The sequence below is a fragment of the Rissa tridactyla genome, chromosome 5, assembly GCF_028500815.1.
Source record: "Rissa tridactyla isolate bRisTri1 chromosome 5, bRisTri1.patW.cur.20221130, whole genome shotgun sequence".
Taxonomy (NCBI): Eukaryota; Metazoa; Chordata; class Aves; order Charadriiformes; family Laridae; genus Rissa; species Rissa tridactyla.
The window spans coordinates 78,130,573-78,156,309 of NC_071470.1; the positions used below are offsets into that span (position 1 = coordinate 78,130,573).

The 25,737-nt window shown below is 55.3% G+C and overlaps 2 protein-coding genes across 8 annotated transcripts; both read left to right on the top strand.

Annotated features, from left to right (window-relative positions):
* The first annotated feature begins 69 nt into the window (after nucleotides 1-69).
* PPP2CB (protein phosphatase 2 catalytic subunit beta) lies at nucleotides 70-13,478 on the top strand. Of its 6 annotated transcripts, none has more exons than XR_008466576.1 (8): nucleotides 70-331; nucleotides 8,672-8,881; nucleotides 9,135-9,308; nucleotides 9,885-9,974; nucleotides 11,496-11,657; nucleotides 12,501-12,619; nucleotides 12,927-13,128; nucleotides 13,254-13,378. XR_008466576.1 is itself a non-coding variant. In XM_054202719.1 (7 exons), the coding sequence occupies exons 1-7, from the start codon at nucleotides 230-232 to the stop codon at nucleotides 13,324-13,326; spliced, it is 930 nt and encodes a 309-aa protein (XP_054058694.1). In that variant the 5' UTR covers nucleotides 72-229; the 3' UTR covers nucleotides 13,327-13,478. The 6 variants fall into 6 exon arrangements, 1 of the variants encoding a protein (XP_054058694.1); XR_008466579.1 differs by lacking the exon at nucleotides 70-331 and adding an exon at nucleotides 1,382-1,568; XR_008466577.1 differs by lacking the exon at nucleotides 70-331 and adding an exon at nucleotides 7,125-7,825.
* A 752-nt stretch (nucleotides 13,479-14,230) lies between these two features.
* Nucleotides 14,231-19,442, top strand: GSR (glutathione-disulfide reductase). 2 transcript variants are annotated; one of them, XM_054203680.1, is made up of 13 exons: nucleotides 14,231-14,360; nucleotides 15,298-15,324; nucleotides 15,603-15,691; nucleotides 15,867-15,936; nucleotides 16,080-16,227; nucleotides 16,356-16,410; nucleotides 16,522-16,621; nucleotides 17,164-17,250; nucleotides 17,451-17,612; nucleotides 18,297-18,408; nucleotides 18,488-18,619; nucleotides 18,818-18,951; nucleotides 19,128-19,442. In XM_054203680.1, exons 1-13 carry the CDS (start codon nucleotides 14,232-14,234, stop codon nucleotides 19,275-19,277), a joined length of 1,395 nt encoding a protein of 464 aa, XP_054059655.1. In that variant the 5' UTR covers nucleotide 14,231; the 3' UTR covers nucleotides 19,278-19,442. The 2 variants fall into 2 exon arrangements, with proteins under 2 accessions (XP_054059655.1, XP_054059656.1); XM_054203681.1 differs by lacking the exon at nucleotides 17,164-17,250.
* Nucleotides 19,443-25,737: the final 6,295 nt, after the last annotated feature.

Sequence of the window (25,737 nt, forward strand, 5' to 3'; positions counted from 1 at the left end):
CGCGGCCCGGAAGTGCGCGCAGGTCACGCGGTGTAGGTGTGGCCGGAAGTGCGCAGGCCCGGGAGGCTGAGGGAGGGAAGGGGGGGGGGCCGCCATTACGCGGAGCGGAGCAGGCCTCGCCTCCCAGTTGTTGCGCCGCTCGGCCTTCAGGCGGGCCCCGGGCCTCGCGGGCCCCGAGCGCGGCGGGGGCCCAGCCCAGCCCAGCCCGGCCCGGCCCTGCCCGGCCGCCATGGAGGAGAAAGGTTTCGCCAAGGAGCTGGATCAGTGGATCGAGCAGCTGAACGAGTGCCGGCAGCTCAGCGAGAGCCAGGTCCGCAGCCTCTGCGAGAAGGTGAGTGCGGGGCCCCGGGGGGTCGCCCCTCTTGTCCGGTGGCGGTAGTGGGTGAATCGCCGGGGTTTGGCTCGTGGTTGGGGGTTGGCGGTGCTGAGGGTGGGCTGCGGGCAGAGCGGGCCGAAAATGGCAGCGGGGGGGGGGGATTCTGCGAGGGGGAAACGTGTTTGCTTGGCTCGCTGCGAGGCCGCGACGCTGCCTGGGGTAGATCCGAGATCCTCTCGTGTGCAATACAGTAGACTTCTGGTGTTAAAACCGCCGCGGTTATAGGATTTTATTCCACACCTAACTGCCCTCAATAACGTGCTTTTTACATTTTGGCTTTGGGCTCGTCTGCGTCGCGGGGGTGCTGCGCGCGGGGAGGAATCTCTTCGGGCTTCTCATAATTCGTAGTAGCCACATGCGAAAAAGTCAGCCCCAAACCAACGAGGGAGTCTTCTGACATCTGATGTGCGATCTAGGAAAGCAGAAGGGGATAAGAAATAAGCCATAATGCCGACCTAAACAGAGGCTTACAGCCTGCTGAGAGGGACTAAAATAGAAGGAGAAATGGTTGGATAAAGGACACGGTCTGCTATTTTGGACTGCGGTTTGGAGAGTCCTTTGGCAAATTCCTCTTTGGACTCGTTTAGCGTAGACTGTCAAGAGCCTCTATTTTGTTTTATCATGAGACAGATCTTTAGACTTGTGTTGGGTTTTGTCTGAGAAATTAAATACCCCTGTGTGAACGCTCCCTCAGTAGTGCAATCTAGGACTAAGTTAGGATTTTCTTTGAACTTGGCAACATGTGACAGTTAGGGATTGAAGTGGTAACGAACGCAGTGTCAAAGATTATTTTTTTTTCTGTTTGCTTCTTAACCGCAGTGACCATCAGAGACCGTTGCTGTGCATTGGATGGTCTAGAGAAGCTCTCAGCTTCCTTTCTTGGATAGACCGATAATTTTCAGGCACAGAGGGTAGAGCAGTTAGTTCAGTGTTCACCCTTATGGTGAACTTGGCATTGTCACGTTATTACCTGTGCGTCTCACTCAGTTCTCTCAGAAGCGACACATGTTTTTCGATGCCTGTTCATGGCAACACATTTTGGCCTGTGACTAAACATCTCAGCGCCAACTTTGGAAGATGCAGCTCTTTCCTTCTGTGGGATCCTCGGTAGACTACTGCAGTGATAAAATCTGAACAGTAGAGAGGATCTGTGCTGCGACCTTGTAACGTGCCAGGGATGCTCATCAGAAAGGTAGGAGCGGTTTGTTTGGATGCCACAGGCAGAGACTATGTAGGACTCCAGGATCTGGCTTCCTGGCAAATGCCTTCATCAGTGGGCCTGACATCTAGCTAACCCCCACCCAGCCTCTGTTTTCTTTCCCTCTTACCGTTTTTTGTATCCCATGCAGGGCCTGTCCTCCATTAGTTTTATGACTCTTTCTCCAGCGCTCCATCAGTTCCAAGGGAGTGTGGTGATGAGGGCTGGTGCTGCAGCAAGGAGCAACAGCAGTGGCTTGAAGAGTAGATATATCTTGAAGAGTGAGTAAGAGCACCTTGTGGCTATGCTGTCTCCTGCGAGAGGCCCAGCTAATAAGCCTGAAATAATTTATTAGCATGATCTGTGCCCTGCTCCAAGCATTGCTGGTTGGGAACTGCAGTTCTAACCAGCAAGCTGTTACAGAAAACTATTCCCCTTCTTCTCTGGATGTGTTGTTAGTTAAGGAGCTGTGGCTGCTGTGTTTTGAGAAGCTGGAGGACAAAGCCGGCAGATTGTGGCTGTCCATCAGGGCTTGCACAGTAAACAGGGATAGCAGCAGCTCAGCTCGCTGCGTTGCAGCTGGACATGGAACGGGTGTTTGTCATCCAGATGACGGGTAGGAGCCCTCAACCTGTGGTGCACGGCATGAAACAAATGTCATTTGTCACAGCACCTCATTCTTCTAGGGTGCTGGTAACAGATCGAAGTGACTTGTGTGTGAAGTAAATACTCTGCAATGCTCTTACTTGGCTTATTCTTAAGTTTTCAGGGAGTGGTTGTATCACCCAGCTGGTGGTGGAAAGGAGCTTACAAAAACTTCAGAGTGTGCAGGCTTGCTTTTGGTGTGAAGCAGCCCTGCCAGAAAGCTGGTTTAGTTTGTTTCCTTGAGATAACATTTGGTGAAACCCTTACGAACCGTGTTGCACTTGTTAGCACTCCCTTTTCTGTGACTAATTTCTAAGAGGCCAAGCACAATAGTACCTCTTGCCTCAGGTTTAGATTTGTGGAAGAGTTGAGTAGTTAAAAAAAACAAAAAAAAGAAAAAAAAAATGGTTTAAATAAAAATTTTTGTATTTTTCGAGAGAAGCTGTGGCTGCCCCATCCCTGGAGGTGTTCAAGGCCAGGCTGGACGGGGCTTTGAGCAACCTGATCTTGTGGGAGGTGTCCCTGCCCGTGGCAAGGGGGTTGGAACAAGGTGGTCTTCAGGGTCCCTTCCAACCTAAACCATTCTATGGAAACGAAGAGGGGGGGAAACCCCAAAGAAACAAATCCCAGACTTGCCTGTGTGGATTGTTCTTGTTTTTAATCGCTGGCATAATGGACAGTAATGAGGGAAAGGCTGGACATAGCTAGGCTTAATGCGGGTATGCCAAATTATTCTGCGCTCTGAAAGTTCTTGAAATTTGCACCTGTAAAAATCACATTCTGTCTTCACCTGCCCAGTTACAACATCATTTTGGCAGCTAACCAGTCTTGTATTCTTCATGCAGTTGAAATCAAGATGTCATCTCAAGACAACATGAAAACACTTGTTTCCCGTTCTGCTGGTCTTTAAAATGAAATCTAGCTAAAATCATGCAGACATTTAAAGGATAATAGAAGGACAAACAATTGTGATTGCTGCTGGAGCTTGTAGACACAAGAAATGTTCCAGCGTGTTGGGGAAATGTGCGTTGGATGTCTTGCATCTCATACAACTTCTCTTAACGTCATGGTCTTAGACTCTCTTTATGGCAGAAGGTTGTTAAGACTTTTTTTCCACTGTCAATAAATAGGCAGTGAAATATAGAGTTCTGCCTTGGATTATGGCTGCACTGCATCGGAGGTGCCATGTCACCTTTCTGTGCCGGTGCTAGCTTTCAAATTGTTAACTCGCGTAGTGCTGGCTATATCGAACTGCCTTTGAACTTGCACAGGTCGTAACCTGTATTTCCTACAGCTAAAGTCAGGCTAAAAGGAAGTTGTATTAATTTAATAGGAAGCCCTCCCAGGTTTGGACACAGAGATCTCTGAATATTTATGTTTTAAAGTTCAATGAATGAATCACCAGCAAATGAATTCTGGTGCAGGTGAGGCAGTTGAGAGCCGTCCTGCTTGTCCCAAGGAAAAGAGGTTTTGATCAAGGTAATGAAATGGGATATGAAAGAAGGCAAGTAAAAGTCTGTCTCGTAAATTAAACACAGGCAAGCAACCATCTATAACCGTCTCTCTCTTTGTAGCTTCCTTTTTCTGTCCTTGTTCTTTGGATGTGTAAGAAGGGTTACGGTCTCATTGCTGTGAGCAGCTTGAGAGCTTTGTGTTGTGAAGCGGTGGGAGGAGAAGGATGCTAATCGCTAATGAAGGCTTAGATTTCTTGTACGGTTATTGAATGGTAATTATAAATTGATTCTTCAAACCAAGCAGCAGGAGCCAGCTGATGCTGTAGGGAGTATTGCTGTTACTGGCATGTACCTGTGATGCTTCTGCCCTCGGAGATCATTTCACCTAAGAATAATTTTAGGAGAATGAGTTAGCAAGCTCTTCTGCACTAATTGGAGAAATTAGTATGAGTGATGGAGCCAAGTAGCATCCTGGATGCTGTTCAAACCATAAAATTCCGAGTGTTGTGTTGAGTTGTGGCCAGGAATATTTCATCTCTTCAGCAATGACACTTAGCCCAGGGTACGCTGGCCCACGTACCTTTAGGAGCACGTGTGCACCTTGACAGTCCCTGTCACTCTTGAGGCTCCAGGGTGTCCTCTGCTGCTTTGCTGTTGCAGGGCAGGACAGCTCCATCCCTTGGGCTTCCACCTCATTTGGGCACAATCCAGCTGGTTCTTGTTCAGGCCAAGCTCCTTGAGATTTTAATATCCTCAGCACGCTGGTTGACATAGTAGTCTGGTCTGTCACAGCTGGTGGAATGACGATTCAGTTGAATTTTTATCAGAAACTTCATGGCTGGCTTCTCTGATTACTGAAGTAAGAGCCTCTACAGGTCAAACTGAGCTCGTGGTGCAGTAAATGAATCTTCCAGGAGGAGCTGATTTTCTGTGCTCTCAAAGGATCCTGTATGGAAAGCAGGTGCTTGGGGTCTTCGGTTTTCTCTAGAGAAACTACAGCGCTGAAAATCTGCCTCCCGGTTGGATCGTAATCCCCTCACCCATGGAATCGGCCTACACAATTATCGCAGGCAAATCTGAACAGCGTAGTAGTTGATGTGGATTTGATTGTTAAGGCTCTCACAGAGGGATTAGTCTCCTGGTGATCCCGGTGGCAGTCTCAAAGCTGGTGTAGCATCTCAGGTTTTGGAGCAGCACATTAATGCGTCGTGTGCAAGCCCTGAGACTGTTCAGTTTCCTCGTGCAAGGACAACACAGTAAATTATTGGGACGTGCATTCTCCAGCCTCCCTCCACGTGGGTAGAGGACTGGACAGCAGACAAGCTTGTGTTCCAGTCTACAAAGGTGATCTACAGAATCTAAAACTGGGAAAGAGGGGGGAGTTGAGATGACGGGCAAGCTCAGAGCCAACAAATAGTCTACCTCTTCAAAGTAATATTGAGCACAGACGTGGTAACTATTGTGCTTAATGGAGGTTTATTTAATAAAAATACCTAAACGCTGCTTCTTTTCTACTGACCTGGATATGGTTTTCATCCAAAACATTGGGACACATGCTTAGCAAGCTGATAACATTAGTCACTGTTTTCTAAAACAAAGGTAGCTAAAATATGTCTTTAAGTCATAGTTAACACCCTTCTTAAGTGAGTGAGTGATGATAATGCAAGGCAGTTTACTTGCATCAGAGTTTTATATGCTGCTTTTGTAATAGTCGATTTGTTATTTTATGTCACTTGACTTCAGTGTTAGCTCTGCACAGTGAAACACGCAAGCAGCGTGCACTGGTTAGTTGCCGCTTTTCTGGGGTGTTTTTAACGATGCTTAAGATGTTAAAGGTCTTGTTCTGCATTAGAAGGTCACGTCAGGGCAAATCTCTGTGGCCAGCCAAGCTCAGCTCCCAAGCCTGCTTTGAACCAGCTCTGCAGCATTAAAACGACAGCCTTGATCTATTCACGTGCTTGTGTGTTTGTCTACGTAGTAAGCTAAAATGGGCTAGACAGTAACAGCTGGTAGGCAGCTTAAGAAGCTGCTGCTCTTCAGCTTCAACCTCCTCCTTATTCATGCGGGGAAACTTCTAGACTCTTCTAGTACCAAAATTTCAGGACTTGGGCTGGCCTAACTTCCTAGGACGTGTTTAACGTATGTTTGCCCTCCTAATGTGCAATAGGAGCTCTACCCTGTTGCCTGTGCTGCTTTACCTGTACATGTTCTCAGGACGGCTGCATGGGGTTTCTGGGCAGATCAGAGAGGTGGAGAGTGATGATGTGGTCGAGACACTGCTAAGTATGTCTGGTATCTGTACGGTGTCCTGCATCTTCTCCACGGAGGCTTGAAGTAAGTGTATTTCTTTTTATGCATTTGGGAAGGGAGCAGTATGTGTGATAGGAAAAGGCAGAAAATACCTCGCACCTTTTGTGGTTAAATTAGCTTCAGCTTACATGAAACCCCATCTTTGTGCAAGTCAGAACACACTGTGCAGCTGTTTTTGAGACGGTGTTTTATATTTGACTCTCCCAGAGAGTAGAAGCTCTCAAAAGGTGCGATAGGTGCTTTTTAAAGATACTTGAACCACATTTGACTACTGCTGTTGCACTCAGAGATGCAACATGTTCAGCAGTTTCGAGTCGTTTTAGAACTGTAAGGTTGACCCCACGTCATCGAGTCCATGTGCAGGACTTGTCTTTGAGGATCAGGGTCACATCCCTCGGGTTACATGCCGTGCAAGGGGCATGCTGGATGCTGTCCAAGCCCTTGGCTGCTTGGGTTTTAGTTGTTTTTTCCAACTACATGCTTGCCCTAAAAGAGGCGAGGCAACTAATGTTTGAATGTGAACACAGGCCTCCTCGGGGAGCCTGCTGAGGGTATCCTTGGTAAGCAGCTTCTTCCTGGTGGGAGCTCCATCACCCTGAGCTAAGGGACTTGGCGATGAATAGCCAGATCATCGCCTGCTGGTGACTGTTCAGCACTGGTGATTTTTCATCCCTTCTGTCCAGCTCGCAGCGAGCCTATATGTGGGTGTTCTCTGTGCCTGGAGCGCTGATCTGCATCAGTTGCTGAGCTGGAGGCAGCAAAGAACCCACGATATTTGATAACGATAATAAGGTAGTGCAGATAGGCTACATTACGTGTCTGTAATTAGCAGAGGAAGAGATGACTAAATCCAGGGATGCCATCCCTCCATCTGTGGTCATCTTGTTGCCAGCTGGGTACTGCCAGGGAAGCTGGTTGTGGCTCCGTATGTTTAAATTGACTCTGACTTTGCTTTTCCAGTTGTATGTGACCTGCCTGTAGAAGTTGTTAAACTGTTGTGCTTGGAAGAGGATTGGAAATCTGGCAGGCAAAAAGTGCCCTGGGCGAGAGGAGCGCCTCTTGCATATGCAGTGATGTTCTGTGCCAGGTTAGTAAAGTGAAGCTTAGGAATACTTGTTTCCCTCGATAGGTTAAGCCAGAAGGAGAAATCTGCCCCTCTGCAAGAGAAACGGATTTGTTCATTCCCACGTGTTCTGGGAATGTGCGGAGAAGGTTCGCTCTCCTGACATACGTCTCCAGTCATCTCGTACTCACCGCAATGCGATCTGAAAGCGCAGTACCTCTGGAGAGCTGGGGCAGCCCCGTCAACTCCTGGCGCTGGCGCGCACGTTGATTATCGTTTGGCAGAGTAACACGGCTCAGCTCATCTGGTGTCGTGGTGGTTGCCCAGCGTTTCTGCCAGATGAGACACTTTGTCATGTGCGGCCTTTCTTAACACCATCTCTGCTCAGAGATGACATGATGAGCTGTCTTTGTCCATACGGAACAAACACGCTGTTCGTAGTGCTGTTTCCATGGCACACACCGCTGCCGTAAGAGAACACTTGAGTTTCATGGGTGTGCGGCGACGAGGGGAAGCCTGAGGGATCCCAGAGGAGGAAGGCGGTGAGGAGTGGCTCTCGGTGCTGGCAGAAGGATTGCTCCAGCCTGCCGCTGTGTTTGCCAGCGCAGGTGGCGACGCGAGTGGTTCCACATGGCTGCGTGGGATTGAGAGCAATCCTTTGAGCAACTGAGATGGTAGTCAGACTAAAATGTGGCAGGAGGGAGTTTGTGCGTAGGTGCTTCATTGCAAGTTAGATGACTTCTAGCAGAAGTCTAGGAGGCTGTGGTTTTCCTACTAGTGTAAGTATCAAATAATATCTAGCTTTACGCGTGCTTTTTGCAAATCAAGTTGTTCAAAAAACCCTCTGAGTGGCATGCGCTATCTCCTCTGGTATTTCTGCCCTTAGAGCAGACAGCAAGGATCTTGCTTAACCTCTGTTCATACGAGTTTTGCGCTGAACTCTTGCTGACAGGACACGGGATGGCCTGCGGTACTGAGGGGACAGCTGTGGTTCTTGAGGTGAAAGCATCTAGGTATTGTGAAACTGAATAACACTTGACTTTGGCAGTCGGATTGGCGTGCTGAGTGCTGCTGTAGTTCACGTAGCTGAGACAAACAGACCCGAGCTGTGTCGAAGACGCTGATGGAGAAATCTGTATGTTAAATAAATCGGTTGTGCTCAAGAAGGTAATGTCTGCCCACAATGCTAACGAAGCTTACTGGAATAGTGCTTTGCCTTGTCTGCACTTGAGAAATATTTGGAAGAAGCACAGGATTCGTGGGTGAACCCCGGCAGTGACGGAAGCTGTATATCCGGTGTGAGTCTTGAAGTTCACGCAGCTTCATTTCAGGAGAGGCTGGGAATTAACTTGTTCAGTTGCTTCTTTGAATTTGTTTGTTGATGCGTGTGGTACAATAATATCATAATGACCTGGCTTCACACTGGCAAACCTGCTTGCCTTTGTGCACAGGGATTTGTAAAATGCACTTTTTCTTTGCTCACCCAACAAAATGGTTTTTTTATTATTCAGCTTGAGCTGCTGGAGTGAGATTGTGTTTCCGGTGCGAAGGCAGTGGAATAACATCTTCATTTGCTTATGGAGGAGCTTCCTACCTTTTTGCCTTAAATGTGTTTTTCTTGCTAGGCTAAAGAAATTCTTACGAAAGAGTCAAATGTGCAAGAGGTACGTTGCCCCGTCACCGTCTGTGGAGATGTCCACGGTCAATTCCACGACCTTATGGAACTCTTTAGAATTGGTGGGAAATCGCCGGACACAAATTACCTGTTCATGGGAGACTACGTGGACAGAGGCTATTACTCGGTGGAAACGGTGACTCTTCTAGTAGCCTTGAAGGTATGGTTTGACAGCTTTTCTCCGGCAGCTTTGGGCAAAACCGGGCTTTTGGGGAGTTTTGAAAGAATTGCTCCTCCTGTTGACGCCGCCGTTGGCTTGAGCTAAGTGGATATAAATTGAATTGCGTTAATGGACACTTGCTGTTCTATAACACAGCTGAATGCTTGATTGCTGTTTGAAATACTCTGTTACTATTTGTTTCCGTGTTGATGGTACACTTCTTGTGTTACAGAAGAGTTTTCTTTGTCGATAGGTGCGTTACCCAGAACGCATTACAATACTGAGGGGCAATCACGAAAGCAGACAAATTACACAAGTGTATGGCTTTTATGACGAATGTCTGCGAAAGTATGGCAACGCCAACGTCTGGAAGTATTTCACAGATCTGTTTGATTATCTTCCACTTACAGCTCTAGTAGATGGCCAGGTAAGCCGAAAATAAGCAAAACGCTTCATTTCATAGAGTTATGCAGATTGGACTGTCTGACCTCCTCTACATGAGCAGTCTCAAAGAAGCTCCCTTAACTTGTGATCTGAATTTTTTCAAGTCCCTGTACTTATTTGGTGTTTGAGGAAGAATTTAATGAGGTGTTAAGGCGAGTTGATGGTGTGGGAAGGCTTTTGATTCTGCTCCCAAAATAATGGCAGGGTATTGCATGTATGGTTCGTTTTAAATGACTGCTCAACAACTGGGCATCCCCTCGTGACCCATCAGATGCGAGTTGTTGTGGCTGTGAGACAAGATGTTCTTAAAACAGAAGGCACGGTGTCTTTGTTGCTCTGATCTCTGTACGCCAGATGAAGCCTTTTAGTTCTGTTTCCTCCTGCCGGAATTAAATTTGGTTTCTCTGCTGTGAGGGTGAGTCGGCTGTAGTTGTAAAAGAATGATAACACAGTTAAACTCTGCTATTTCTGAGAACAGTTTTCCCATAACAACATGCACTGAATGGATTGCTCTCTTTTTTTTTTTTTTTTTTTTTTTTTTTCCTCTTTTCCCAAACAGATATTCTGTCTCCACGGTGGCCTCTCTCCATCCATAGATACACTGGATCATATCAGGGCCCTGGACCGCCTGCAGGAAGTTCCACACGAGGTAAAGGGAAAGGAAATGCATCATAAACTTAGATATCTGTTGGTGGAAAACGCAAATATAGCCTCAGGTGGAAATCCATGTAAACGGCGGGACAGACACGCGGTTACACAGCAGATTATTGCCTTTCTGAGAGCTAGAGCAGATGAACATACACTTGGGCAAAACACCCACAAGTCAATATGGCTTTGATTACAGCAATCTACAAAGGGAGCGCTGTGGGCTTTTCACAGCTGTTTTTCCACAGATTCACGGGATTTTTTGAGGCTGAGTCAAAGACTAGTATTTGGCAGGGGAAGGTGTTTAATACCTTCGTCCTCATTGCAGACTTGCTTGTGAGCAGCCACCCACCACGTGAAGCCACGTTGTGTCACCGTCCTTCCTCCTCAGCCAGGCCTTTCTTCTCAGTCCTTTCTTCTGTGGTGTTTCACCTCGTTCCTCACTTTCTGGGGGCCTGAGATCAGGACTGAGGAAACCACCTCCCGAACTCCCAGGGCAGCAGTTGGCCCTTCTGTGTTGGGCTGGTTGGGGCTAACAAATGGACTTGAGCGTTCCCTGATAAAAATGAACTGTTTGTCCTGCAGCGTCTTTGGTATAACAGCAAGAACAATGCAGCGAGGTCTGCCCAAGCCTTCCAAAAACCTGGAATAAGCCGTGAAAATTACTCCCGGAATTGGGGGGGGGGGGTACCCGGTGGGGCGTCTACCTGTAGTTAGGTGTAACGATTATATTGTTGCTCTGGGGTTTTCCCGGCCCTGTGCCGCCTGTCTGTGTGCTGAAATCTGGCTGTCCTGAGGACCTCCACAGGTAGTCAGCGTGATCCCTACCGCAGAGCTCAGATCGGTGGGTAGGAAACAGCAGCAGGCTTGGATAAATACTGGAATGTCTTTAGTGCCCCTTAGGAGCCCAGCGGGAAAAGCTGCTGAGCTTCACTTGGGAGCGTTAGACGATGTACACCAGGATATTTTTGAATATATCAAGTGCGACAATAGACTGTTTAGGAGAGGAAATTAAATGATTAATACCTTGCCAGAAGGGCTGCTGAAGGCAGCACATCAGTCTCTGGAACGGTCAGTTCATAGCCTCCTACGGGTCGTTTCCCTTTCTTTAATTTATTGCGACTCGGCTGGCACCGGTGAACCCATTGTGTCTCCTCGGACGTGCATACCTTCTCACGTGGCCTATTTGATTATACTGGGAGAGTCGGGAGGAAGAATGCGGATCTGCTCTCCGTGTCTTTGTGTCTCTGATTAGCTGAAGTGAAAGGGTAAATGGCGGGTGTGGAAGAGGGAGGTGGGAAGAGTTTTCTGGTTACATGAACTCCTTTCTCGGTCAGCCGTGTGTGCGTTCCTTTCTTTGGGAAGGATGCTGACTGATAGAGTGAGTAACTAGCCGCTACTACGTGTGTTAAATAAAGCAGAGAAGGACACGCTGGCAGTCTTTTCACTGTAAATAAATTTTAGAAGTGTCTTTTTATAGCGACCTTGGCACTGGTCTAATGAAGAACACTTAATCTTTTTCAAGGGTCCTATGTGTGATCTGTTGTGGTCGGATCCGGATGATCGTGGCGGCTGGGGTATCTCTCCACGTGGTGCTGGCTACACGTTTGGGCAAGATATTTCCGAAACATTTAACCATGCCAATGGTCTCACACTGGTCTCCCGTGCTCACCAACTCGTCATGGAGGTAGGGCAAGCATTCTGCTAGATGGGGCGAACACAACATAGATGCCAATTCCTGTCTCCTCTGTGAGACCTTACGCTGATGGGTTTGCGTAAGTTAAATACCAAAGGAGGACTTCAACCGTGTGAAAACAACAAGCAACATAAAATGATGTGCGTTGACCTGCGATTGTAAATAAGGGGATGTTCTGCCCTTTTTTCCGCCCCCTCTCCGAGTAAATTGCCGAAGGGACGCTGTCACACCCCATTTGTGGAAGTAATAATCTCCTTATGCGCTGGCTGCTCTACTTAACCTGATGCTGCGTTCAACAGACTGTCCTGTAATACTCGGCAGTCAGATGTGACGGGGATTAAGCCGTAATTTTGGCTGTTGGGGGGCTATTCTTGTATGTCTTGCTGGAAAAATGCCAGGTGGGTCAATGGAGCGGATGTATTTTTAAAATCTAGTTGAAGTAGATCCCGTAAGTAGTGCCGTGTGTCCGAAGTCGCTCGCGTCCAGCCGGCAACTTCTCCTTTGGGGTGGTTGAAAGCTGAAGGCGTACCTAAAAAATCTCGAGGTTTCTTGGTGGCGCAGACCATAATTTATATACAAAATGGATAAACACACGAGTGACGAACGGCCGATCTCTCTGTAGAGAGGTTGGAGCTGGTTTTGCTTAGTAACTCCTGCTTGTTCTTACTTCTACTCTTTAAAAGTCCTTTTAAAACGAAACTAAGTCAGCTGGAAATACTTACGAGAAGTCTACAGTTCCACAAATGCCTTGTATCGTTTCAGGCCTCCAGAGGAATTTTAGACGGGCTGAGGTTTGGGGTTTTAACAGGGACCTTTTTTCTCTTTTTCCGGCAGGGTTATAACTGGTGCCACGACCGAAATGTGGTTACCATTTTCAGCGCGCCCAATTACTGTTACCGGTGTGGGAACCAGGCTGCTATCATGGAACTAGATGACACTTTAAAATATTCCTTGTGAGTAACCTGGCTCGGGCTGTTCTCTCTTTCTGATCCTTTCCAAAGGGATTCTTCCGTGACAAGCCAGCTCAGACCACTCTGGAATTAACGCTGTGCGCTCTACCTGCAAGAATATCTAAAAATAAGTAGCGAGTTAAGCTCTTAAAAGCTTCCCTTGGGTACTGCATTAGCTCCTCTTCCCGACTCTCCGGAGAGTTGGAGCTTCTGCATTTCCTTAATCCCTCTACTACTGCCCAAGCTTGATGGAGGGAGTAAAGACAGGTTGATTTTTTTTTTTTTATGTATTTATTTTTATTTTTGGTAGTTCTGGGCTTTGTAAAGGTTGGGTGAGAGAGACTGAGCTTTGCGTTCAGCTGAGCTGGCGTGGCGGCAGCGATGGGCTGCTGAAGTGCTGACGGCTGGGTTGTGTTCAGCCTGTAAGCAGCATTTTCCACCAGCTGATGAGTTTTATCTCCCTCCGGACGCTTGTTTTGGGACTGGGGATGTTTTACGTGGAAGCAGCCGGGGTGAGTAAAGCACTAGCAGCAGGAGGGAGCAAGCCTAGTGTTTACTGTGGCATTGGAAAACACCTCATGGAGAGGGAAAACGATCCCTGTTTTTTTTTTTGTTTTGTTTTGTTATTTTCCTGCAGCCTCCAGTTTGACCCAGCGCCGCGTCGTGGAGAGCCTCATGTTACCCGTCGTACCCCAGACTACTTCCTATAAACCTCTCCTAACCTCCGCAGAGGGAAGTACACCTGGCGTTTTAAAGAGCAACAGATATTTACACGTTTCTGTAAGAAATCGGGGTTCGTCTCAACTTAAAATCCCCCCCCCCCCATCATGGACCAAAACGTGCCATACAGAGGACGAAGAGCGTTCAGCACAACTCGAGACTGAATTCCTTACGACACTATCGGCATCCCGTACCCGTCAGTCCAGCCGTTTGCCTGCTGTATTTGTAGTCATTGTTTTTTCTTCTGGACTGTTCAGAGAGGAAGGGGTAACTCCTAATAACACTTTCCACCTCCTTCGAGACGCTTCTTTGTAAATTTTTAGTTCTAGTGTTTAACTGGCATGAATTAGAGTTTATTTTCGAGGGAAATGCACACTAACTCCTCCCCCCCCCCAACCCCTCTTTTTATTTTATTGAAAAGACCCATCGACTTAACTGGAGAAAGGAAGCGATTCCTGCTTGGGAGTACGTTGTCATAACACGGATAAAAGCGTTCCCCTTTTTAGCTGGATTCCCGTTCTGTGTCGATCCTGCCTTCTTTTTTTTTTTTTTTCTTTTTTTTTTTTTTCCCGGGTTGTTTGTCTTTTTCTTTTTTTTTTGTTTTGTTTTGTTTTGTTTTTTTTTTTTTGTTATTCCCCCTCCCCTCTGTATATTTGTCCTGGAAAATGCTTGCAATCCTCCTGACTGTACCTGAAACAATAAACTTGCCATTGTCAGCCCCAAATCGTGGTGGGATGCTGAACGCGGGGTGGGGTGGGGGGGGACGGGGCGGATCGGGGACACGGGGGTGGACGAGGGACCCGGGGAAGGCGGGGCGGGGACACGGGGGGAGGGACGGACCGGGACCATGGAGGGGGCGGAGCGGAGCTGGCGGGGCCGTACCGAGCCGGGGGAGATGGCGGCGGCCGCCTACGAGCTGCTGGTGCTGGGCGGAGGGTCCGGGGGGCTGGCGGGGGCCCGGCGGGCGGCCGAGCTGGGGGCCCGCGTCGCTTTGGTGGAACCGCGTCGCTTCGGAGGCACCTGCGTGAGTCCCCGCGGGGGGAACCGGGCGGGGGGGGGGGGGGGGGGGGGCGAAACGGGGACGGCGAGTTGGGTCCCCGCAGGGCTCGTCCCGCTTCCCCCTGGCTGGTCCCGGTGGCGCCGGGGCTTGTCCCGCTTCGCCCTGGCTGGTCCCTGTCCCCCTGGCGCTGGTCCCGGTGGCCCCCGGGCTTGTCCCTGTTCCCCCTGGATGGTCCTGGTCGCCCTAGGGCTTGTCCCTGTTCCCCCTGGCTGGTCCTGGCACCCCCCCGGGACTCATCCCGGTTCCCTCTGGACTGATCCCGCTTCCTCCCGTGCCCGGCCCCAGTCCTGCGGGAAGTCGGAGGGGCAGGAGCCGCCATCCCGGCTGCGGAGCGTCGTGCAGGGAGCTGGGAACGGGTCCCGGTTCCCCTCTCCCCTGGGAGGGCGTTGGTTGGGTTTTGGCTGTTTTCGGGCCGATAAAGGGACGGTGGGCAAGCGAGGTACGACCGCGGGCTCGGTTGCGGAGCCGGCGGGGCACGGCCAGCCGGTGACAAGGAAAAAAACAAACGCATTCCTCAAAAAAGGGGATAAGGGACAGGCTCTAGTTTTATGCTTCAAGTGCGTTTTCCCCGAAAGAGTGGCCGTACTGGGACCAGGAGTGCAGGAAAGGGATGGCAAACACCCTCCTCCCTTAAATTATCCATGGGAAAAAAAAAAAAACCAAACCAAAACAACAAGAAAAAAGGTTGTATTTGAAGAGCATGCACCTTCCGTGTTCTCCGTCAAGGAAGTGAAGAGAAAACGGGCAAACCACAAGACCTTGAGGCACCAAAGGCGGTTACAGCCCTCTTTTGCCGGAAACCTGTAATCCCGCTTTTATTTTCCCGGGCAGAGAGATGGGATTCAGTACCGGCCTCAAAAATAAGCCTTTAACGCCGAGTCTTGCTCTTATTTCCCCCCAGGTCAATGTCGGGTGCGTGCCAAAGAAGGTAAGGGGGGGTTCCCCCGCCGGCGTGGGTCGGGTCCGGGGAGGGGCGGGGGGGGGGGGTTAGGTGGGAGGGTGCGGAATTGCAGGGAGGGAGGAGGGTTTGGGAGCGGATTGAGCCATCCAGACACCACCGCCAAGCGCTCCGGGATGAGGCATCAGGAAAGCGTGGCATTGGGAAAGGGTTCCCCTCCCCACCCCCCTTCCAAAAATCAAACCAGCTTTTCCCAAGCCGACGGGGGGGTTTTGTGCCGGGGTGGGGGGTGTGTGTGTGTGTGTCAGGTGATGTGGAACGCGGCGGTCCACGCGGAGTTCATCCACGACCACGCCGACTACGGCTTCGAAACCCCCGGCGTCAAGTTCAACTGGAGGTAGGTGTCCGGGAAGGGCCGGTTGGAGACCAGCATCTCCCAGGGAGCGGGGACGGGGGGGGGATTGTCCACCCCCAAGGGTTCCCTGCCACGTGCCGAAGGGATGGAGTGGGTTTTTGCTGAGCTCCGTAGTTCCGGGCCGTTAAGCCTCCCCCCGCCCCCGGCTCTGTTCCAGAACAATTAAAGAGAAGCGCGACGCTTACGTGAGGCGCCTGAACGACATCTACGAAAACAACTTAAAGAAGGTGAGGATGCGTTTATCCCGCGGGGAAAACGCACTCTACTGGATTTTGGGCCGCTTTTCCAGCCTTTACGGGCGTCCTCTTTAATGGCGGGAGCCCTGGCTCTGTTAGCTGCCGCTCTTAATTGCCCTAATTACTCCCCTCAGGCTCACATCGACATCATTCGGGGCTACGGCAAGTTCACCGCCGATCCCCAGCCCACCGTGGAAGTGGACGGGAAGAAGTACACGGCTCCGCACATCCTTATAGCCACGGGCGGGCGCCCGGCTGTCCCTGCCGACAGCGAAATTCCCGGTGAGCCTGGCGGAATTCTCCGGGGCTGCCCGGGGAAGAGAGAATGGCCGCCAAAGCCCCAAGCTGATGGGGGCGGGAGGTGGAAAAGGGGGAACAGCGAAGGGTGCGAAAGGGGCTTTGCTTCGCAGGTGCCAGCCTGGGGATAACCAGCGACGGATTCTTCGACCTGGAGGAGCTGCCCAGGTAAAATGGGGATCATCGCCCCCATCCCATCCCGTCCCGTCCCATCCCACCCAAAGCCGTCGCCGCCGGTGGCTCGGCACGACTCCGCGCGGCATCGTCGCTTCTCCGCAGGCGCAGCGTTATCGTGGGTGCCGGCTACATCGCGGTGGAGATTGCGGGGATCCTCTCCACCCTGGGCTCCAAGTCAGCCCTGCTGATCCGCCAGGACAAGGTTAGTGTGTCGTGTGTGTGTGTCCCCAAAAACGCATCCCAGCCCACCGGCGGGGGGGGGAGGTTCTGGTCACCGGCTCCCAGGAGCTTGTAAAGGAGGGTCGGAGTCAGCGCGGGCGGGCGGCCATGGGGATGCGGAGGATGGTGGCGCAAGGCTGATGGGTGTCAGGAGCCGGGGGGGACGTGGATGGGGTGAGGTTGTGGGGGGGACACACGGATGGGGTGGGAAGAGCGTGGGCGTGCTGCCAGGCGGCGTTCCGGCAGCGCCAGCCTACGCGCCCGGCATTTCTGCGGCCCCGCGTGCCGCCGCACCCCTTTCCTTGAGCTTGATTGCAAGTCGTGACTTGAATAAAAAGGAAAGGAAAAAAAAAATATTGAAGGAAAAACAGAGAGGAGAACTTTATCATGGACCGGAAGAAGCGCCCCAAACCTCTCTGGGCCCGCATGGGGCACAGGCGTAGGGAAATGCCGGCGCAGGGGGCTGCCAGGCGGTGCCTTCGCCTGTGGACCCTCATCTCATGGGGCTGGCGGGTCCCTGCCCAGGTCCTGAGGACCTTCGACTCCATGATCAGCTCGAACTGCACCCAGGAGCTGGAGAACACCGGGGTGGAGGTCTGGAAGCACACGGAGGTACAAGCAGAGCAGCCCCACGGCTTGTCCCATCCCTTCTGGAGAAGCAGGGATGAGGGAAAGCTGGCATTTTTGGGCGCCGCTCGCCGGGCCACGGCTTTGGCAGTGTCCCTGGTCCTGCGGCGTGGCCACCATCGCCTGTTGCAAGGCAAAAGCCATTGGCACCTTCTCCCCTCGGTAGCTCTTGTTGTTCCCCGCAGGTGAAGACGGTCACCAAGTCCCCTTGCGGGCTGCTGGATGTGACGGTGACCTCCGCGGTGCCCGGCCGCAAGCCGACGGAGGGAGTGATCCGGGACGTGGACTGCCTGCTCTGGGCCGTGGGGCGGGAGCCCAACACCGAGGACCTGTGCCTGGACCAAGTGGTGAGGTGGCAGCACGGCCCTTCCGCGCTGCTGCAAGGATGCCCACGGGTCTCCGGGGATCCCACGGGTCTCCAGAGTTCCTACAGGTCTCCGGGGGCTCCGGGGGTCTCCAGGAGTCCCATGGGTCTCCAGAGTTCCTATGGGTCTCCGGGGATGCAACAGGTCTCCAGAGTTCCTATGGGTCTCCGGGGGGGTCCCACGGGTCTCTGGGTCTCTGGCGATGCAACAGGTCTCCAGAGTTCCTATGGGTCCCATGGGTCTCCAGGGGTCCCAGAGGTCTCTGGGGATCCCACAGATCTCTGGGGGTGCCGTAGGTCTCCAGGGGTCCCACAGGTCTCCAGAGTTTCTACGGGTCTCCGGGGGGGTCCCAGGAGTCCCATGGGTCTCTGGCATTCCTACAGGTCTCTGGGGGGTCCCATGGGTCTCCAGGGGTCCCACGGGTCTCTGGTAGTCTCACAGATCTCTGGGGTTCCCACAGTTCTCTGGAGTTCCCACAGGTCTCCAGGAATCCCATGGGTCTCCAGGGATCCTGCGGGTCTCTGGAGCCTGCCATAGGATGGTGTTCCCACCATGCCACCCCCCCATCTGCGAACATGGTGGCCACCGGCACAGGTCCCCCATGGGCATCGCTTGTCCCATCCCACCTGAGCCATGTTCCGAGGTGTCCGCCATTTCCCACGGCAGGGTGTGCAGGTGGACGCCAAGGGCCATGTGGTGGTGGATGAGTACCAGAACACCACCAGGAAAGGGATCTACGCCGTCGGGGACGTCTGCGGGAGAGCCCTCCTCACCCCAGGTACCGCGGTCGTGTCCCCCTCCCCAGCCCCTCAGCGCTGCCCCGCGCCGCAGCTCAGGCTCCCCGTCCCTCCCTGCAGTGGCCATCGCGGCCGGCAGAAAGCTGGCCCACAGGCTCTTCGAGGAGAAGCAGGAGTCCCGGCTGGACTACCGGGACATCCCCACCGTCGTCTTCAGCCACCCGCCCATCGGCACCGTGGGCCTCACGGAAGGTGGGGACGGACACGGGGTGGGGGGCGGAGAGGATGGGCACGTTGTGGCTCCGAGCTGCTGGTTTGATGCTCGAGGAGACCATCTGAGCTCCAGCAAGCGGTCTGAAGCCTTGCAAAATGTGCTTTGACTCCCTCTTTATAAATGCCTCGGGGATACGGCGTGTCCCCTTGACCTACGTGCCGTGTCTTCTGCTGCAGAGGAGGCCGTGGCCACGCACGGCAAGGAGAACGTGAAGATCTACAGCACGTCCTTCACCCCCTTGTACCACGCCGTCACCCAGAGGAAGGTGAAGTGTGTCATGAAGCTGGTGTGCGCTGGCAAGGAGGAGAAGGTGCGTGGAGGGGAGCGGGGGGGACAGCCGGGCGCCGCAGGGGGCTGGCTGTCCCCTTGTCCCCTGCTCAGGCCAGGTCTTGGGGTGGGATCCAGCTGCCCCGGCACCAAGCCTGGATTTCAGCCTGGATTTCTCCGCTCCTGGGTCCCATCCGGCCTCTCGCTTCTTCCCCAAAGGTGGTGGGATTGCACATGCAAGGGCTGGGCTGCGACGAAATGCTGCAGGGCTTCGCCGTGGCCATCAAAATGGGGGCCACCAAGGCCGACCTGGACAACACCGTGGCCATTCACCCCACTTCTGCCGAAGAGCTGGTGACGCTGCGCTGAGGCGGTGGGCGCTGGCCGCCCCAGGGACGGCAGCTGCAGCTGGGGAAACCTTTTTAGATGTCTTAAAAAAAAATGCCTTAACGTCAGGCGGTTGCCTGGAGAGCGTGTCAGAATCCGTGTGGCTTGCTTTGGAGTGGAAAATAAATACGGCGATGCTGGCAAACATCATGCTCTTTCTGCCTTCCGCTTTGTGGTGCCCATCTCTGTCCGTGCCCAGCTGCGGAGGGTGGTGGCACGGTCCCTCAGGGCGGTTTGGGGGAAGGCTGCTGGTGGCCGGGCTCCTCCTCTACCGTCCCTGTCACCGGGTGTGTGCGGGGAGCAGCAGAGCGGGGCAGGACGGCTGGGTGTCTGGGGTACTCGTGGTGGATCCCAGTGGGCTCTCTCTTCCGCCGCGGGCTCATGGAAGGGCGCAGCGGCATTGCCATTGGACATGGATCCATCCGCAGCGCTGTTGGATGTTGATCCATCAGCATCGCCATTGGACGGGATTCCAGCAGCATCGCCGTTGGAGGTGGATCCCTGGGCATCGCTGTTGGATGTTGATCCATCAGTGTCGCTGTTGGCCATGGATGCATCAGCATCGCTGTAGGACGTGGATCCATCAGCATCGCTGTTGGATGTTGATCCATCAACATCGCCATTGGACGTGATTCCAGCAGCATCATCATTGGACATGGATCCATCAGCATCGCCATTGGACGTGGATCCATCAGCATCGCTGTTGGACGTGGGATCATGGAGGAGTTGCTGGCCTGACCCCGCTGCATCCCGGGGGCTTCCAGATCCCCTCCGCTGCCCCGTCGCTCTCTGCTCTTCATGGCTGCAGCTCCCGAGCTCTCAAAGCTTGAGGTATCTTGAAGCGGGTGAGGGCGAAGCTGGCCAGGAGAGCTGGGACACGGCGCTGGCTGAGGAACTGCTGGCTTCTGCTTTGCTTTTGCTAGAAAGAAATAGTTTAAATGAAATCGAAGTGTCTCTGAGGTTGAAAATTCCCTGAAACCTGCGGAGGAGGCGAGTGGCCCAAGGAAGGGGAGGCTGGTGTCACAGCCCCAGTGTCTCCATCCCAGCTGGAAAAACCATAGCAGGCAAAAAACCACCCCTGCCCAGCCCCCCCGACCCCATCAGCTCACGTTTAAAGAGCGTATTGGACTGCCAGAGGCTCAAGTTCTTTTTCTTTTCTTTTGCTTTCTTTTTTCTTTTCTTTTGCTTTCTCTTTTCTTTTCTTTTGCTTTCTCTTTTCTTTTCTTTTTCCTTCCTTTCCTTTCCTTTCCTTTCCTTTCCTTTCCTTTCCTTTCCTTTCCTTTCCTTTCCTTTCCTTTTCCCTTCTTTTCCTTTCCTTTCCTTTTCCCTTCTTTTCTGTTTTCTTTTCTCTTCTTTTCTCTTCTTTTCTTTTCCTTTCTTTTCCCTCGTTTTCTTTTCACTCGTTGTTTTTTCCCTCCTTTTCTTTTCTTTTTTTCCCTTCTTTTCTTTTCCCTTCTTTTCTTTTCTTTTTATTTTATTCTATCTTTTATTTTATTTTATCTTATTTATTTTATTTCAGGCACGGTTCAGAGCGTTTGGGCGATTTCTCCCCCGCTTCGCGGCCAGAGGGGTCACCACAGCGCCCAAACGCCCAAGCGCAGAGAGGCGGGGAGGCACGGGCACGGGCAGGAGCCGAGCGCCCGCAGAACCTTCCTTTTTTTGGTTCTTTTTTGGGGTGAAGTCGGGCAAAAAGAAAAAGCGGCGGAGTCAGCGGCGGGAGCGGGGTCAGGCCACGCCCCCTCCTGCCGCGCCCCCGCTTTGACCACGCCCCCGCCGAGACTCCGCCCCTCCCCGAGGGACGGGGCCGCGCGGCGCATGCGCGGGGAGTCCGGCCGCCATCTTGCCTCCCGCCGGTACCTCAGCGGGCGGCCGCCTGCCCCAGGTGAGCAGCGGGAACGAGCGGGGCCCCGGGGGGGCGGTTCGGGGCTCAGGAGGGGGCCCCGGGCTGGTGAGATGGAGCCCGAGCTCGGGGGCCGCGGGGGGAAGAGGCACCCCCGGGGTTTGGGGTGCGGGTCACAGCGCCAGGCCGGGCTCAGCCGGGTCTCGGGGACAGGAGCCGAGCGGTGCGGTGAGACCCGGGCACGTAAACCCCACCGAGTCGGGGTTTTCGGGGCTTAAAAAAGGGAGACCAAAGTCCCGCGGTTTTGGGACCTGAAAACTCGCTCAGTGGCTCGAGTTCCCCTGATTTTCCCCCCTCGGGTGTCCCCGAGCCTCCGCCGCCGCTTCTCCCCGGGCAGAACCGCCCCCGACCCCGCTCCCCGCCGCCGCATGCCCGGGCTGTCGTCACGGCCCGCGGCCAACGGGGGCGGCGGTGGCGAGCGATGGCGTCTGACCGATGGCCACGGGCCGGGGCGGAGCGGGCAGCGCGGAGCGGGCGGGCGGTGGGACCCGGGGCGGCCCCAGTGGGCGGGGCGATGCCCATAAGAGGAGTGGGCGGGGCGAGGCTGGGGCCCGGACACCCCACGCCCCCACGCCGGGCAATGGCGCCCGCCGCGACGGAGCCGCCGCCGCCCCCCGGCCCGGTCCCGCTCCAGCTTCCCCCCCGCGGCGCTCGGGAACCGGGGCTGGGGCTCGGAGCTGGCAGCGAGTCCCGCCTTCCCGCCCGGGACAGCGACTGCGGCGGCTCCGGCACGGCCCGAGTCCGGCCGGGGGGACCGGGACCGGCGGGGCGGGGCGGGGCTCCCGAGCGGCGCGGCCCGGGGCCCGGCGGGACGGAGCTCCCTTCTCCCGGCAGCGGGACGGGAACGCGCCGGCTGCGGGGCCAGGGGGGTCGCGTCCGCCGGGGCTTTTCCAGCGGGGGGGCCCGGCCGGGCAGAGGAACGGTCCGACCGGGGAGGGGATGGGAACGGGGGCTGCCGGGGCGGGGACGGGCCGGGCAACCGGCCCCCGGGGGCTGAGAGCCGCCTGGGCTGTGTCGCTTCCTTGTGTGGGTCCTTGGCCCCATGTTATTGTTGTTATTAGTATTTTATTGTTATTGTGCGTGTTGTTATTGCATTGTCATAGTGTGTGTCCTTGTACCGATGCTATTGTTTTATTACTTTATTATTGTTGTTATGATGATGTTCTCTGCCGTTACTGTGCTATTAAACTGCCTTTAACTCAACCCACGAGTTTTTTCTCCTTTTTCTCCCTCTTCTCCCCGCCCTCCTGTCCTGGATGGGGCCGGGGGGAGGGGGGCGAGCGAGCGGCCCCCGCTTTCGGGGCTTGAGACCAGGGTCACTGCCGTGGTTTGGGCCACGGGGACAAAGGAGAGATGCTCCCCTGAGGAGAGGGGTGAAGAGATGGGTGATTTCAGAGTTCAGCTCCTTGGAAGGGGCTTAGCTAAAAAGTGAAATTACTGAACAGAAAATCGGTGCTGTTTCACCTCAAAGCAGGACAGTCGCTAAGGCAGGTTTGGGGCTCAGAAAGGGAAACTTGGTGCTGAGTCTGGGGGGCTCAAAACTGGGCTCAGAACTTAAAAGCAGAGACTAAGTCCTGCGTGTGTTTAGGGCTCATGGGCCGGGCTCAGAGCTCGGAAATACGGACCAAGTCCTGCGTTTTGGGGTGGGGGGCTTGAAAGCGGGGTCCTTGGGCCAGTGTTAGAGCTGAGAAACAGGGACTGAGTCCTGCCTGAAACTGGCATCGTTTGGCCAGTGTAGGGCTCACAGAGACTAAGTGCTGTGTTTTGCAGCTCAGAGCCAGAAACTAAGTCCTGTATGTTTGGGCTCAGAAACAGAGACTACGTAAGGAAGTGCTGTGTTTTTTGGGGGGGGCTGGAGTGTCAGGCTCAGAACTGAGAGACAGAGACTAAGTGCTGCGTTTGGGAGGGGGGTGAAACCGGGCTCACTTGGTCAGTCTTTGGGCTCATAAAAAAAGACTAAGTGCTGCGTTTTGGGGGCTGGAAACCAGGGCCACCAAGACAGATTTTGGGTTCACAGAGGGAGACTAAGTGCTGCGCTTGGGGAGCGTGGAACAGCAAGTGCTGTGTGTTTGGGCTCAGAGACGGAGACTAAGTGCTGTGTTCTGGGCACTCAAAACCAGGGTCACTTGCCCTGTGTCACAGCTGTGAAGGAGTGGCTAGGTGCTGTGTTTGGGGGCTTGAAACAGGGCTCATTTGGTCTGTTTTTGGGCTCACAAAAAGAGACTAAACGCTGCATTTTGGGGGCTTGAAATGGAGTCCAAACCCTGTGTGTTTGGGCTTAGAAACAGAGACCCAGCCCTGTGTTTGGGGGCCTGAAACCTGGCTCATGGGGCCAGTGTCAGGGCTCCCACAGACAGCCCAAGGGCTGCCTTTGGGGGCTCCAGCCCAGGCTCCTGTGGCCAGTGTTAGAGCTGAGAGACAGGGACCGAGCCCCGTGTGTTGGTGCTCAGGAACAGAGGTCAGTGCCCGCCTGCGGGGGCTCGCAGCAGAGCCCCAGCCCCGGGGGGGTGCGTGGGCTCCAGACAAGGCTCCTGCGGCCAGTGCTGGGGCTCGGCAGAGCCACCGAGTGCCGCCTTCGGGGGCTCGGCCCCGTGTGCCCGTGTCCGGGCCGGGCAGCACAGCCCGAGTCCCGCCTTCGGGGGGCTCCGGCAAGAGCCCCGGCCCCGCTGGGGGCTGCAGCCCGGGCTCCCGGGGCTCGCACCGACAGCCCGGCCCGGCCCCGCTTCCCCCGGGGGGGCAGCGCCCGCAGCCCCGCTCCGGCCCCGGGCAGCCCCCGCCCCGCCGCCGCTTCCAGCCTTTATTATTCCGCGCCCGCACGAAGCCGCCGCCATTTTCCCGTGCCCGGCCCCAGCAGCCCCCGGCTCCCCGCGGGGCCGGGCCCGGAGCCCGGCGGGCAGGAGCCGGCAGCGCCGGACTTGGGCCCCGGGGCCGCTCCCCGCCAGGCCAGGCCCGACCCCGCGGCGCGGCTCCTCCGGCCCGCGGCGCCGGGACGGGGGCGGCCAGGCCGGGCTCGGGGCAGACCGGGCTCGGGGCAGACCCCGCCGCGGCCCCGGGACCCGGCACCGCGCGCCCGCGAGACCCAGACCCGCTCCCAGACCCAACACCGGCCGCAGCAGCAGCAGCAGCTTCAGCCGCAACACAAGCCCCGTCCCCAGCTCACCAGCCCCGGGAGAAGACCCCGCGTCCGCACCCACCGGTCCCGCTCTGCCGGCGGAAGAAGCGGCGCGTGCGCGGGGCGGGGCGGGAGGGGCGGGGCCTCGGGGCGCGTGCGCGGGGCGGGGCCTGGCGCGGGGGCGGGGGGCGGGTCCCCAGGGCGCGTGCGCGGGGCGGGGCCGAGGCCATTTGGGCCCCGCCGGCCGCCGGCCGCCCCCTTCTCTCTCCGCTCGTTCTCTGCCGGCGGCGCCGCCCGCGGCCCCGGGGCGGCAGCGGCCGGGCCGGGCTCCCCCGGCGGGGCCAGGTGAGGCGCGGGGGGCTCGGCCTGCGGCCGGCAGCGGAGGAGGGTCGGGCCGGGGCCCGCGCCCGGAGGCTCGTCCGCGCTGCCGGGGTCTCGTCGGAGGAGCCGTCGGGGCTCGGGGCGCCGGGGAATAAAGCCCGGAGGGCCGGAGAGCGGCGCCCCGGGTCCGCCTGGCGGGTCCCCCCGTCCCGTTGCCCGTTCCACCAGCGCCTGGGGCTGGGGGCTTGTCCGGGGCTGCGGGGAGTCGGGAGCCGGTGCCGGGGCTGAGCGGTGGGTGCTGGGGGCCGGGAGCCCCGGGCCGGGCCGGTTGTGGGTGTTGGGGCGGCAGCGTGGGGTTGGGGATTCAGGACCGGGAAACGGGTCCGGTTTGAGCTCAGGACCGGGACCTGGGAGCAGATTCAGGGCTCGGGACCGGGTGCCGGGGAGGGTTCGGGGCTCAGCGGGGTTTGGGGCTCAGGACCGGGGAACTGGGGGCTTATTCAGGGCTCAGGACCAGGTTCAGGCTCAGGACCGGGTTTGGGGTTTCTGGGGCTCAGAACCGGGAGCTGGGGGCAGGTTCGGGGCTCAGGAGCAGGCACCGGGGGGTGGTTTGGGCTCAGGCCCAGCTTTGGGGCTCAACTGGGCACCGGGGGGTGGTTCAGGGCTTGGGTCTCCCACAGGGTCCAGCTGGGGGTTTGGGAACAAGCTCTGGGGCAGTTTTGGGGCAGAGCCCGGGGATTTCTGCAGCCCAGAAAAAAGACTAAGTCGTGCGTTTTCTGTGCTTGAAAATGCCGGCGGAGTCCTGCGGGTCTGGGCTCAGAAAAATGACCAAGTGCTGCGTTTTTGGGACTTGGAAACGGAGGCTCAGTCGTCTGTTTTCAGCCCCAAAACACTGGCCCGGGAGGGGGGCACTTTGGGCGGGGGGAGGCAGAGGGGGCTGGGAGGGCGCTGGGGCCCGGGCGGGAGGGGGGGTAGGCAGGGTGCGTGGACCCCCGCCGGAGGTGGGGGTCCGGTCGCCTTGTTCCCCAAAGTGCGGGACGCCGGCATGCACCAGGCCGAATTAAACGTCTGAGATAGTCTCTGGGCGAAAAGGCACTTTTCCCACTTCA